This window comes from Triticum dicoccoides, chromosome 4B (genome assembly GCF_002162155.2).
Source record: "Triticum dicoccoides isolate Atlit2015 ecotype Zavitan chromosome 4B, WEW_v2.0, whole genome shotgun sequence".
NCBI classification, from domain to species: Eukaryota; Viridiplantae; Streptophyta; class Magnoliopsida; order Poales; family Poaceae; genus Triticum; species Triticum dicoccoides.
This window is the reverse complement of record NC_041387.1, coordinates 14371158-14385339: the sequence shown is the minus strand read 5'-3', so window position 1 is coordinate 14385339 and position 14182 is coordinate 14371158. Positions and strand designations below refer to the sequence as shown.

The 14182-nt window shown below is 45.8% G+C and overlaps 2 protein-coding genes and 1 non-coding gene across 3 annotated transcripts; all 3 read right to left on the bottom strand.

Moving 5' to 3' along the window:
- Positions 1-1449: 1449 nt before the first annotated feature.
- TRNAT-AGU lies at positions 1450-1523 on the bottom strand. The gene has a single exon. It is a non-coding gene; the product is annotated as a tRNA-Thr (tRNA).
- A 356-nt stretch (positions 1524-1879) lies between these two features.
- On the bottom strand, positions 1880-7124 carry LOC119294610 (plastidial pyruvate kinase 1, chloroplastic-like). Its single transcript, XM_037572823.1, has 7 exons — positions 6638-7124; positions 4275-4362; positions 3994-4184; positions 3649-3767; positions 2900-3143; positions 2563-2797; positions 1880-2473 (listed from the first exon to the last, which is right to left on the bottom strand). Exons 1-7 carry the CDS (start codon positions 7046-7048, stop codon positions 2133-2135), a joined length of 1629 nt encoding a protein of 542 aa, XP_037428720.1. The 5' UTR covers positions 7049-7124; the 3' UTR covers positions 1880-2132.
- Positions 7125-8844: 1720 nt separating this feature from the next.
- On the bottom strand, positions 8845-12044 carry LOC119294609 (nucleolar protein dao-5-like). The gene is made up of 3 exons (XM_037572822.1): positions 11816-12044; positions 9327-11692; positions 8845-9226 (listed from the first exon to the last, which is right to left on the bottom strand). The coding sequence occupies exons 1-3, from the start codon at positions 11907-11909 to the stop codon at positions 9140-9142; spliced, it is 2547 nt and encodes an 848-aa protein (XP_037428719.1). The 5' UTR covers positions 11910-12044; the 3' UTR covers positions 8845-9139.
- Between the last annotated feature and the right edge of the window lie 2138 nt (positions 12045-14182).

Sequence of the window (14182 nt, the reverse complement as noted above, 5' to 3'; positions counted from 1 at the left end):
AAATGAAAGCATTGTCTGCTTTCATCAACATCATCTACTATCTATATTAGGAAGATTAAATAAGAAGCATTAGGAAGACAGCATTGGTTAAATGGTCTTCCATGGAATGATGATGAGAATTCAAGTAATAAGTCCAAACAGCAAACAGTTCCTTCCAACACCCAAACAAGGCCATTACTAGTTTGCATATGCAGGATTGAACAGGTTTGGCTCAACCGGCCTGTTTGAAGAGATTAATTAGGCTCTATTTGGATTATTTTTTTATTTCTGACAGTTCTTTTTGGATATATTTTTTTACATTCACAAATCTGGCCGACTCTGGTATGAGAACGTTGGTCTTAGGGTCACGTGCACGAAGAGGTCCCTACTGTCATTGACAAGGTCTGGCCGACTCTGGTATGAGAACGGTAACAGTGACACATGAGCGGCTCGTTATGACGACGGTACTCGTCGTTCGGTGGTCCAGAGACCTTGACATGATTTTTTAATTATGTTTAGGGTGTTTTGTACTTTTGATGGATGTTTATTATAGATATGGGTATTTCACAAAAAAATACATATTCATTTTTGGAAAAGTAACAATATTTCGAGGGGGGCTAGTATTGGGCATTGTGCATCTCTATGGGTGTTCTCACAAGAGAAATCACTCATGTTAGGGCATCTTCAAAGGAGACCTGCAAAGCTCCGATGTATGTTGTCCGGATCACTTTTATTAATTTTTGGCATCGAACATGGACCCCTATTTGCGCTCCGAACGTTGTTTTTTTGGTAAATCGGAGTCAAAGTGAGGGGGGAGCTATACGGGAGTCCGGACATGCACAATGTCCTACCACATGGAGGGTCTCCCTCTTCTCTCTCTTCTCCCAACTGGACACCACCACACGATATCCCACCACATGCATGGTCCCCCTCTTCTCTCTCTCCTCCTTACCGGACACGACCGCACAATACTCCACCACATGCATGGTCCCCACATACTTTCTCTCATTCCAACCGGATTAATTTGTGAATAACATTGCATGGCGCACCTCCCGCATCATGTTTACGGACCACGTCTGGACATAAAAACACACATTTGTCGTGTCCATTTGCGGGTCAGCATTGGACATGCCCTTATGCCATACGGAAGCAAACAAGAGACATTAAGCGTGAAAAAACACGAAGTATGTAGGGAAAAAACAAAATAATTTGCTTTGGTACTTGGAAAATGAAAGAAACTTTGGGGTGAAATGTTCTGGTATGCGTGGAAAAACACGAAGCATATAAGAAAAAAAATAGTTGTGCTCAGCAAAAAAATCTTCTTTGGTACTTGGAAACACAAGAAACATTTGGGCTGAAATGTTTATGCGGGTGGGAAATGCAAAATCACTTCGATTTGCTTTCATTGAGAGCTCAACCGGGCAGAAAATTTGTTATGGTCATCCAAAAAGAGCAGAAAAGAAATAAATTTGCTTTCATTGAGAGTTGAACTCAAGACCTCCCGCTTACTAAACGGGTGCTCTAACCAACTGAGCTATGAAAGCTTCGTGACATTATTTTGAATTCATCGTTTTTGTTTTGTTCTGCCCTTTGGTGCCCAAATACATCTTCTAGTCCTTCTTTAGGTAGTGCTCGATGATGGGAAAGTTTGAGTGCACGCTTAACATCTTATATTTTGGAACGAGCAACAAAAACGAAGTGCGTATCCTAGCTTTAGTCGTTCAATTGTTTATGTAGGAGGTACGAGTGGCAGACAGGTCTTAGAATATCCAAAAGAAGGCTCTTAATTCATAATTATTAGTATTTGCTCACAGTAATTTAGTACTGAAATTCATCTGATAGAACTCTAGCACTAACACGGCAAGAATTTGTGCTTAACTGGACCATCTGAGACAGTACGGAGATCAAACAATACTTCTACCTTCAAAAAGAAAAAGAAAAAAAGCATCCACAAGGGATCAGCAATTGTCACAAACACAAGTGTAAGGCAGTAACCGTTCTCACGGAGATCAACATGATCATATATCTCACACACTGGACAGCGAAAACACGTAATGCATGCACAAATACACAAACTGTTCTTCACTCTATATAGCACATTTGCCGTAAAACCTCGGTATAGTGACAGCTATCCGAGTTCAATCATGCCTAGCCTAGTCCACCAAGCGGACCTGAATGGATTGGTACACTGATGATGTGGCAGCAGCACAAGGTTGGTTCAGATCCGAGTCGGCAACGACCAAGACGGAGTCCCCAGGTTTCACCGAGCCCTTGGACTTCAGGAGCTTGATGGTCTGCTTGAAGTTGTCGTCCATGCTGTTCGACAGCGGGAGCTGGAGCGGGATCACACCCCAGTAAAGGTTCATGCTCTTTCTTGTGTTGGAGTCATCGGTGAACGCAAAGATGGGAGGGTTGGGCCGGTTGCGTGACAGGAGCGACGCCATGTGGCCATGCTTTGTGTAGACGAAGATGGCGTCCACGGCAAGGTTGTTTGCTGCATGGAGTATAACACAACAAGTGAATTTCGATGGAACAATAGAGATTGGATATGATGGAGTCTATTTACACAAGAAAACAAGATACCCATTTCCACAGCGCTGGTGCAAATCTGCTCCGAAATCCGGTCGGGCAGAGCGATTGCAAGCTGATATTGCGGAAGAAGACTTTGCATGTTCTCCTCGCGGCTCCATGATTCCATCCGCTCACTAGCAGCACGTAGGACGGATAGAGCTTTCTCGGGAAATGCACCTATAGCAGACTCAGCTGACAGCATTATAGCGTCTGCGTACTGCCGCACTGCTTCAGAAACATCTGCCACCTTAATACAGGCAACGAGAGTTCGTCAAGTGAATGCGAGAATAAAAGGCTAAAGTAATTAGGTCTTGAGAAGCAAAATTTCATAAAAATTAGTTCAGGTTACCTCTGCACGAGTAGGCGTTGGGTATTCAACCATTGATTCCAGAAGCTGAGAAGCAACTATCACAGGCTTGTTCAGGTTTCGACATAATTCAACAATCGCCTCTTGGATGGCTGGGATTTGTTCTAGAGGAACCTGAACTCCAAGATCACCACGCGCAACCATGACTCCATCTGATGCCTCTACAATGTCTTTCAGGTTCTTGAGAGATTCCAGGCTCTCGATCTTTGCAAATATCTTAATGTGTCTGTTATACAAGTAGATTGCATTACAATAGCAGATACCCAACAAAATGAACAGTAATATAACTCTTAAGTCCTAAAGAATATGTATGCCATCTTTTAATGGATTGAACTGTGCCAGTTGCTAAGTTTTGACGTATATCAGTATCACAGGCACAAGTCCTAAAGTGCCATTTTAGTTGGATAAATAACAGACTCCCACTTTATATGCTCTATCGTCAAACAATGGCGTCAATTTCTATTGCTACGCCATTTCACATTTTCCAAGTTAGATATAGCAAATAGCATGCTCTAAACTACAAAAGAATCCTGCACTTATTGGAAGCTGTACAACAGCAGTCAGAGGCTCAGAAGTCAGAACCCTGCTGCTGGTAATTTCTGTGATCGAAGTTCTAACTTGGACAATCCTAGACATTCTAAGCAACTTTTACACTACAGACGCCTCTGTGGAACAAATATGTGTATCACCAACTTATATTTAGGTCCTTTAAGAATTGCAGTTCTGCTCACTCTAATGATCTTCTGGAGAGGTACGTTTTCAGGGACTTAATGTCATTAGCATCCTTTACAAATGAAAGAGCAATACAATCAACTCCCTCAGTTATGCCAAATTCAATGTCAGCCCAATCCTACAATACAATATAGGCAGTTAGCAAGCAAGAAGATACTAGTTTCAGTAAGTAATGTAAGAATAAAAATTTAAGAATATTAGCCAAAAAAATTGTCATGCTAGATATCAAACTGATAATGACCAAACATATGGTTTGTTCTTAATGAGTGAGAAAATTAAAATGAAACTATCAAAAATGAAATACAAGAGCTACAAGAATAATAAGTGTTGCATTATAAGTTAACCTTTGTGGATAATGTAGGAAGCCCAAAGTTCCTTTCAACTAATTTTCCGTCCCTCCAGAATGACAACTTGGCTCGAGGAAGAAGCAAACCTGGGTCTGTGCACTTACAGCGCAGATCACTTCCGATCTTCTCTGTAACTTCAAATGTTGCCATTCCACCATCTATGACAAGCTCATCACCAACTAGAATGCCTGTAAAGTGCAGCAACTACATTGTGAATAAGCTGTTCTTAAAATTCATATTATGGACAACCAACAACCAACTTATGTTCATCTTCAGACCTTCAGAAAACTTATCAAAGTTCACGTGCATTGTGAATGGGCAAACTTTATCGGTTTTTTTACTGGTAAATAACCATTCAGAGCAATCCTGCGGCACCATCAAAGAAAGAAAAGATATCAGGATTTCCATCTTCACTGAAAGACAAGGCATTGAGGACTAAAACATATGTTGAGAAAACACAACGTTCTCTTTCTTTCTTACAATGCAGATCGATGCTTTGGGAAATAATACAATTGTACCTTCTACTGAAAACTTAAGTATAAATATAATTATAGATCACAGGTGATGTCAAACCCTCAGACTGGCCTGTCATCCAGGACAACTGTACAATTCACTTTTTTTCACCAGGAGCTCAGAATCAAACAGTCCAACTTATAGTAAAACACCCACTCAATCTAAGCTAGCATGAAAATAGTGTGCTGTTCAATGTATGACTAGCAAAACTGATTGATACTCCTGTTTCCCGATAACATGCAGGCACCGAAACGACTACTATTTTTGTTTATCATAAAAGGAGAGGGGCCACTATCAAATCATAAAGTTCTATAAACTAATCAAGTTATACATTAAATAAGCGAAACATATATTAAGCATATGTGTGTACAACAGCCAGCAAAGGTAACCAACCACAAAAAGGATCTCTTCACCCAGAAACACCCAATTAATTATTTTGAAGGCTAGCACCCAACTAATGATCATCCTACCAAAATGCTGTCAATCTAATCAAATCACATATTGTCACAGTGGCACGGGATGTCGGGATCCCACTGTTAGATGATAATTTAATCAAATGACTAAGTTAACTATGACCTAAAAGGTAGCATAAGTAATTGTGAGATTAAAAATGTCATTGGGGATTAACTAATTAATTAATGAGCATGGAATAGGTGGCCCTGGACTTGAAACCACAAAATTAATCAAGGTTACAAGTGCTCCCAATCTTGCATCACTCCAAACCAATCTGGAGAGTGCTTTCCATTGACTTGAAATAGCCACACTGTCAGCAAACTCACCAGGTTCGTGATCGGCTCATCTTCTTCTACTACATTGACTAGAAAGATGGCTTCGCCAAACTCAGGTTAATTCATATTGATGTGAGTAGATTATGGCCGAACTACCTTATGGTATCTAGGGGTTTTATGTGTGTATACTGTATAGCCATACTACCTTCTTATGGCCCTCATTACAGTTTGTTTCTTTTATTATTAGTCATCCTGTGCAATTGATGAGGGAAACAAACTTTCTTATTTCCATAATCGAATTTTGAGAATCTCGTTATCATGACTGTCCAATGACCAATAATTATAGGATTCCCACTAGGCACATGCCAGCAATATGTGTTCAAAAGAGACATGCTGGTAGCCTTTAGTGAGAAGATCAGCAAGCATAGACATAGTGCCTGTATACTGAATATCAATTGTTTGATCTTGGACTCTATTTTCACAACATGATAGTTACTGCCAATGTGTTTGGCGACACAATGAGTTGTTGTTACACAAAAAGAAAATTACGGCTCGGTTATCGCAGAATATTGTCTGTGGCTTAGCGATATTGTCTACCAAACTGAGCCCCGATTTCTCGTAGATCGAGTAGAACCTTTTACTTCTGGAGTTCTGGTTACTGCATGATCTGTGATCAGACTACCCCACAGCAGAAAGTCAAACACAGTACAAACCACGAAACCAGCACACCCATATGTAGCGCCCGAATCTGATGGATGCAAATTTGTTTCTCGGTACAGTTTCTTATGGAACTCATTACAGTTTGTTTCTCTTATTAGTCATCATGTGCACTTACCACTTAGTGAGCGAAACAAACTTCCTTATTACCATAATCACATTTCAAGAATCTGGTGATGTTGTCGCAGAATATTGTCGGTGGCTTAGTGATGCTATCTACCAAACTGAGTCCCAATTCCCCAGACAAAACTAGAGATTAATATGACTTTCTCCAAAAAAAAAATCTCATTACAGTTTCTTATGGAACTCATTACAGTTTGTTTCTCTTATTAGTCATCATGTGCAGTTACCACTTAGTGAGCGAAACAAACTTCCTTATTACCATAATCAAATTTCGAGAATCTAGTGATGCTGTCGCAGAATATTGTCAGTAGCTTACTGGTGCTGTCTAAAACTGAGTCCCAATTCCCCAGACAAGACTAGAGATTAATATGACCTTCTCCTAGATCGAGTATAATTTTTTACTTCTGGTCACTGCACGATCCCTGATCAGATTACTCCACAGCAGCGCAAAAGTCAAACACAGCACAACAAAGTAAAAACCACGGCACGAGCACACCCATGCGTAGCGCCTGAATCTGACTGACGCAGCTGCAGAAAACAGCATGCCCGGCACGGCATACCTCGGCCTTGACGGAGGCGGCGCCGCCGTGGTCGGCGACGAGGAGCTGGGAGCCCTCGGTGTCGACCATGAGGGAGACGCAGAAGCCCTCCTCGTCGTTGAGCCTCCGCACCTCGCGCATGGCGGCGCGGTGCCAGTCGCGGCCGCCGTGGCAGAGGTTGACCCGCGCCACGCCCATCCCGCCGCGCGCCAGCGCCGGCAGCGCGTCCACGCACGCAGGGCCCACCGTGCACACGAGCTTCGTCTTCCGCATGCCCATGAACCCCTTCTCCCTCAGCTCCGCCTCCGACACCACGTCCATCACCCCCTCCGCCGCCGCCGCCGCCAGGGCCGGACGGGCCCCGCTGCGGCGGGAGGCGGGGGGCGGGGAGAGGTAGGAGGGGAACGAGCTGGCGGCGGCGGAGGTGGCCATCGGGCCTAGGGTTTCCGAGGCGGCGGCGGCGGCGGCGGCGGCGATGGTGGTGGGCGGACGATGCGAGGGGCGGACTCCTTCCTGCGACGAAGTATAGTGTGGCTCTGCGCAGGGTGGTGGCGCCAATGACAGGTGGGTCCCACTCCCACCTGGCAAGTGGAAGACGGATTGGGCGGGCTGTCCCTGGCATGTGGGGACGGCCGGCCGTTTGAGTTTTTTTTTCCCGCCTCTGATTGCTACCCGCTTTTCCCAAGCAAATTGTCCTTTTTTCATGAGTTCTTTTTTATCACTTCTTTTGCTAGTGATTGGTGCGTGATAATGATTGTAAAAAAAAAAATACTCCCTCCTTCCCATAATATAAGAGCATTCGGAGGGAGTAAAAGATTGGTGCGCGATAAAAAAAAAGTTCAGACATCAGGGGTTGGACGCTCTATCATTTCGTAGTCGACATGTTGTTTGTAGGTGATACACCATTTCGTGTACAATCATTTTTAAACAAGTGCTACCAACATGCAACGAAGTATGTGAATCTCGACAATTTGCAAGCAGGGGGCTTTGGAATCTCTTTCCTGCCCGGCTGTTCGGCGGCTGCCAGAGGAGTGGGGACCCGTACCTTTCATTTTTTTAGGTCAAGTATATTCTTGTTTCCCTTACGTTTTCGTTTCTCCGGCGGCAACGACGAGGTGACGACGGTGATGGTGATGGTTGTTTTGTGGCATATCCCAGTTTCTCCAAGCCTTTGGACTGGTTATGAAGGATTTCAAGTATGTGCCGTGTGGAGTGATGCCTCAACGACGAGTGGCTATTGCGGTCTTCAAAGCCTGATATATGAGGAGGGCATTTGCATGTGTCCGTCCCCCTTACCGTTGGTTCAATGCATTTTGGTGTATTGTGTATTTTTCAAGCTCTTACAGACTTGTATGATTTCTCATGCAATTTTAGTTTTTGACAGTCGTCTTGTGTCTTGTTGTCTTTCCATTGTACTATCGAGTATATTTGAAAGATTGGACCGGTGACCAAACCGGTAAGGTTGTCGTGGGTTTTTATCGATAAGACCGCCGGTTCATTGATTCGCTGCCTGGTTCTTATAGAAGCTTCAAACAATGCAATAGTCATTTCTTTATTACCCATGTTAGAAACTTTGCTGATGCACAGTTCGAAAGCGTTAAAATCCTCTGAAAGTGAGGCAAATAGAGGAGAGATAGATCACCAGCAAAACAAAATATGCCAAGCTATAATATCAGATTCTACTCCCTCCGTTCCTAAATACTTGTTTTTGTAGAGATTTCAACAAGTGACTACATACGGCGCAAAATGAGTGAATCTACACTTTAAAATATGTCTACATACATCCGTATGTTGAGTCCATTTGAAATGCCTAGAAAGATAAGTATTTGGAAACGGAGGGAGTATATGCTTGAAAATCACAGTATTGCGTATTTTGCAAACGAGAAATACAAGATGCACACGTACAGTTTTGATGTCAAGTCCAAACTACTATGGAGATAGGTGACAAACGTGCCCACTTGACAACGCTAAATCAGCTGTTTTGTCTAGATTAACATTTTACTTTGTTCGTATGTTTCATGACAGGAAGGAATTCTTCAAAATCTCGCATCCTTCGTGTGAAAAGGTTACATACTTTCGGCATATTAAGAAAACTCCCTCCGTAAACAATGTACTCCCTCCGTAAACTAATACTCAGAGGGAGTAATATGAATATAGAAGGGCTAAACAAAGTCACAAAGCAACAGATGATGCCTTGTCCACACAGCATTACACTTGAAGCACAACCATTAAAAAATAGTTCTAATGTATTGGGATCAACTCTCAGTATGAAACATAACACCAGCAAAGTTTGATAAGAATATTCATCTCAATCAGAGAAGCAATACAAGGGAATTGTCCACAATCACTTATGCAGATCTAAGCAATCTCAAACCACAAACATAAATCCTACTACTAGTTACCAATCAATTTTGCAGAAAATGACAGCAGAAAGCTGTGTCTGTCTAACAAGGTGCGTGGAACTGGGCAAGCAGCAGCTACGACGAGTTAGGTGCCCTGAATGGTAGTTAGTCAGAGCACTAACTAACTAGACTCGGCCTCGGGTGACTTGACACTCCGCAGCCTGCTGGAGCGTCGGACCGGTGTCATCGCCTCATCATCCTTGTTCCTCTGCAAAAACAAGCTCACAACCTGTAAGTTACACGCATACATCACATTTGAAATTGACTGACCAGAGAAGATAACATGGACAAGAAGAATCGAAGCTTACTTTCTTGGCAGCGATCTTCTCGTAGGTCGTGAAGCTGCCATAGGATGAAGTGGAGTATGACATGGACTCCCTCTTGGACGCGGGCTCGAGGCCGACGTTCTCTTCCTCCTCCTTGGCCTTCCCCCTGCCTTGGCCATGGCCAGACGACAAGCTGCTGCTGTACTGAGAGAAGCCAGAGTCACCGAATCGCTCGGTTTCTTCTGCCACTGAACCTTTGGCAAGACGATGGCCCTCACTGCTCGCTGAACCAGATCGAGTCTCAGCTTCCTCGGCCTGCTCCTGCTCATCCGGTGCATTGGCACTTGTGGCAACCTGAGCTTGCTTCTTCCTCATGGAGAGGGCGGCTATGCCTGCTGAAAGAATGACCACGACAATGGCAACACCTGCTGCTGCGGCGGGCTTTGAGATTCTGTCCAAGTAGCTTGGCGACAGGTTGGAGTCCGACTCAAGACCAAGATGCGGCTCCTGGCCCTCCTCCTTGCCACTGCCGTGGTTCTCGTCGGGCTCTTCACTCTCAACATCCTGTTCGCGCAGCTCAGCAGGTTCAGACGGGGTGTCCAAATCCTGACTGATCTCTTCGCCGTTGCTGCTACCTGGAGTTGCTTCTGATGCTCCAACATCAAGCTTGGAGTAGTCTGATGCATCAGATTCTTCTTCTACCACTGCAGCAACACCCTCTGATTCTGCAATCAAGTTAGCACTGCTTGCTTCAGAAACTGCATCCTGGATCTTCAACTGCTCCTCCAGGACATCATAGCTGCTACCTGGAGCTTCTTCTGACATTCCCACATCAAGCTCATCTACCACCATGTCGTAGTAGTCTGATGCATCAGATTTCTCTCCCACTCCAGCATCATCAACTGATTCTTCTTCTTCCACCACAACATCACCTTCCGGCTCTGCAGTCAGGGCGTTGGCGCTGCTAATAGGCTCTTCACTTGGTGGCACTGGCCATGCCTCGGCGAAGCTGTAGTAGAAATCGGCGGCAGCGCCATGGTTGTCAGCATCGGCAGCTGCAGCACTCCAGTTGGCTGCGAAGTGCGGACCAAAGTACTCCTGCTCTTGTGTGGATGTGGAGGCCAAGGCCTCCCAGTAAGACGTGATCGAATCCAAGGAACTGCTTGACCATTGCTTGAGCCAAGCAGCCAACTCCACAGGGTGTGATTCTTGAACTGAAAGAAAGCTGGACGCCGCCCTCGACAAGGCGGTGTTTGACATGATCGGAGAATCTGGTTGCAGCAGCACGCACACGGAAGCAGCAGACATGAACAGAACGAAAGCGACGGGAAGCAGGAACCTCAACGAGGACCTCTTCTTCGCTGGAGCTCGCATCCCAGGCTTCGGCTCCGGCGTCAGTGCACGAGCTCGCGGAGGAGTCGCCCTCGGCTCCGGTGCAGAGACGCGAGCCGGCTCGGGAGTCACCGCAGCTGGAGCCGATGATGACAGCAGCAGAGGAGGCGGCGGCGAACCCGGCGCGGGCTCTGGCGCCAGGACGCAAGCCTCGGCGGCCTCAGATGGAGCGGCGAGAGCTGGCTGCTCCCCTGGCAGGTGATTCTGCTGTGCTTGCTCTTGCTCCTCCTCCGTGAGGTCGTCCTCCGTGGTGGCAGTGGCGTCGGTTTCGTCGCTGCTCTCGGAGGCGGAGGCGGAGGCGAAGCCGTCCTCGAGGCGCCTGACGCCAGCGCGGCTGTGCCCGTAGATGTCGACGCGCGGGTTGGGCTTGTAGTGGAGGAACCGCGGCCGCGGCGAAGTGTAGTTGGTCTTGGGGTCGTACAGGGCCGCCCGGGACGGCTCCGCGTCCACCGGATCGGCCGCCGCGAGCTGGTGGCCCACGCCCACGCGCACGCCAACGGGATCCTCCATCCCCGCGTCGTCGTCGTCGTCTCCAGCGAGCGGGCCGTGCCATGCGGCGGGCGCGGGAGGTGCCTCGAACGAGTGCCGCAGACTGCGCTCCGCGCGCACGGGATCCTCCACCCCCGCGCCGTCGTCGTCTCCGGCGGGAGCGGGAGGGGCGTCGAAGGAGAGGCGGAGGCGGCGCGGGTCGGGCTTGGGCTTGTGCGCGAGGTTGGCGGGGGAGAAGGGCGCGAGGTGGGGCGTGTCGTGGTTGCGCTCCCCGAGCACCTTGCTGGTGCTGTTCCTGGGCGAGGCGGCCTTGGAGGCGGCGGAGATGGTGGGCGCCATGAAGTTCTTGGGGCCGCCAGAGCGCGCCGCGGGCTTGGGGGTCCGAGCCGCGTGGTCCCGCGGCTCGTTCTCCTTCTCCCCGAAGGTGGAGGAGAGCGACCTCCGCCGCGGCGAGGGCGAGGAGGCGTGGTGGCAGCCGCCGCCGCCGCCGCCGCCCTTGGAGCTGGAGCTCCTCTGCGAGGGGCAATCTGCGGATGAGGGACGGGGGATTCAGTCAGAGCTGGCGTGCCATAACCACCGAATCGAGAAGGGGGAATCGAGGGTGCCGCCGCAACGAGAGAATAAATCCAGCAGAAATCAAGGGAAATTACCGGCGGGCTTGAAGGGGTTGGAGTCGGCGCTCCGCCGCATGGCGGGGCAGGGCCTGGCCGCGGCCGGCGACGGGGACCTGGCCACGGTTGCCATCTCGGGACGGCGCAGCGGAGAGGAGCGGGGCAAGATCTTCTCGGGGGAATGGAATGGAATGGTATGGAATGGAATGAAATGCGCGAGGAAGCGGAGGGAGTTAAGACGGGGAGGCGCAACGGCTAGATTCCGGGGAGGACGCCGTTGGGCGAGGCGTTTTTTTATTGAGGGGAGGAGTGAAGTGACCGTTGGGTGGTGGGGATCGTCACTGGTCAGATGCCACCGTGGGCCCCGGGCCCGCCTGGAAGAGCGGTGGACTGGATGATCCGGAGCCCAACGGACTCTGTTCTGCCCGTTGGTCGCTCGCTCAGTCGACCGTTGCCACGGCTTCGGCAATCAGTTCTTCGCGGCGTTTGAAACCAGGTCGCGGCAATCCGGAGCCTAACTCTTTTTTTTTTTCATTTTTTCCATTTTTGAGAATCAGCAGGACGCTAACTGCGCCAAACAGTCGGCCTCATGCACACGAGCGTCTCCAACAGGGCAGGCCAATATATAGCGAAGAACAACCAAACTCACGACGTCGGGATAACTAACATGTGTTGCTAGCCACTACACCTTACGGCCGATAGTGACAGATGGTAGAGTGAATAGTTTTTAATTATAACGTCATGTTCACTCCGGCATCCTATTTACTGTAGCGTACAAATTACTAAAAAAAAAATCGAAAACATTTTCAAAAGCACGAAGAAATTTTTGGAAATGTGAACAAACTTTGAAACTTTCAAATAGTTTTTGAATTATAGGAACAAAATTTAGAATTTCGTCAGATCTTGAAAAATTCTGAACCTTATTTGTGAAAGAAGAACAAAGTTTGCTTTTAACTTTGCACATTTAAAAAAAAACAATTTTTTAAAAGAAGAACAAAGAAGAACAAATTTCAAAATAAGAACAATTTTTTAAACACAAAGATATTTATGAAATCATGAACAAATTTTGAAAATGAGAACAATTTTGAAACACAAAGATATTTAAGAAATCATGATTTCGGAAACGAGAACAATTTTTGAAACACAAAGATATTTATGAAATCTTGAAAAAATAATGAAATTGAGAACAATTTTGAAACACAAAGATATTTATGAAATCTTGAACAAATTTTGAAAACGAGAACAGTTTTTAAATCCCTAAACATTTTTTGAAACATGATTTTTTTTGAAATCATGAACAAGTATTGAAACCGACGACAATTTTTGAAACATGAACACTTTTTGGAATTGTGTTCAAATTTTCAAAGAAATAATATTTTTGTGAACAAAATTTTGAACACGAGAACATTTTTTAAAATTCAGAACAAATATTTGAAAATTTCAAACAAAAGAAACAAGAAAAACTAAAAAAAATAGAAGGATTAAAGAAAGAAAAGAAAAAGAAATAGAAAACAAAAACAAAAAAAGTAACATAGGCAAAAAAAGATAAGGGAAATAGAAAAACCGGTCCAGGAACCAGGTTCCCAAAACCGTTAAAAACCATTGGGAATCTTCTAGAAGATCCCCAAAACCGAAAGCTTGTACCTACTATAGATGGGTCGGCCAAACCTTGGGAAGGTGTAAAAAACAAAATTACAAATGGCCAATCCGTACTTGCATGCCTTCTTTCAAGTTGGGTTTGGCTCTTTCCAAGATCATAGAAAGTGATCTTTAATTGACTGCGATGATTTAGATCAAGATCCAGAATTTGTGATTACCAAAAATGATGTCATTTATGTGTTTCCATTTGCTCCATCAACCTTTGATAGGATTACCTTGAGGCGTGAAATCTTTTTCTATTATACACTTCAATATCGTCTCTTGGAGTTGTAGATCAATGTTCCATCGTATACCAAGAGATACACAGAAGTTGTAGTTGAAGTCATGATTTAAACAAAGGCGTGAGAGGCTTTGAGTGACATTTTTGGTGCAAAGAACATGAATAAAATGAAAATTCTTTCTGGGCATGAGGCCCCTTATATTTAGTTTGTCCTTGATTAGGCGTCGTAAGAATATATTTTGGCTTATGCATGCAACGCAACTTCCAAATCCATCTGAAGGGGGCAGGGGTAGCTGGAGGGTGTGATTTATTGTATGTTATTTTGGTGGAATATCTTGTTCCAACCCATCAAAAACTCCAGGTGAGGATGTCGGGAGAGAAAAAGGTACGAAGATACTTAGATGGCTACCGGCGATAACAGATACCCCCTCCATCTTAAAATAAGTGTCTCAACTTTCCACTAATTTTAGTACAAAAGTTGAGACACTTATTTTGGGATGGAGGGTTACATTGTAATCACTCGGCTC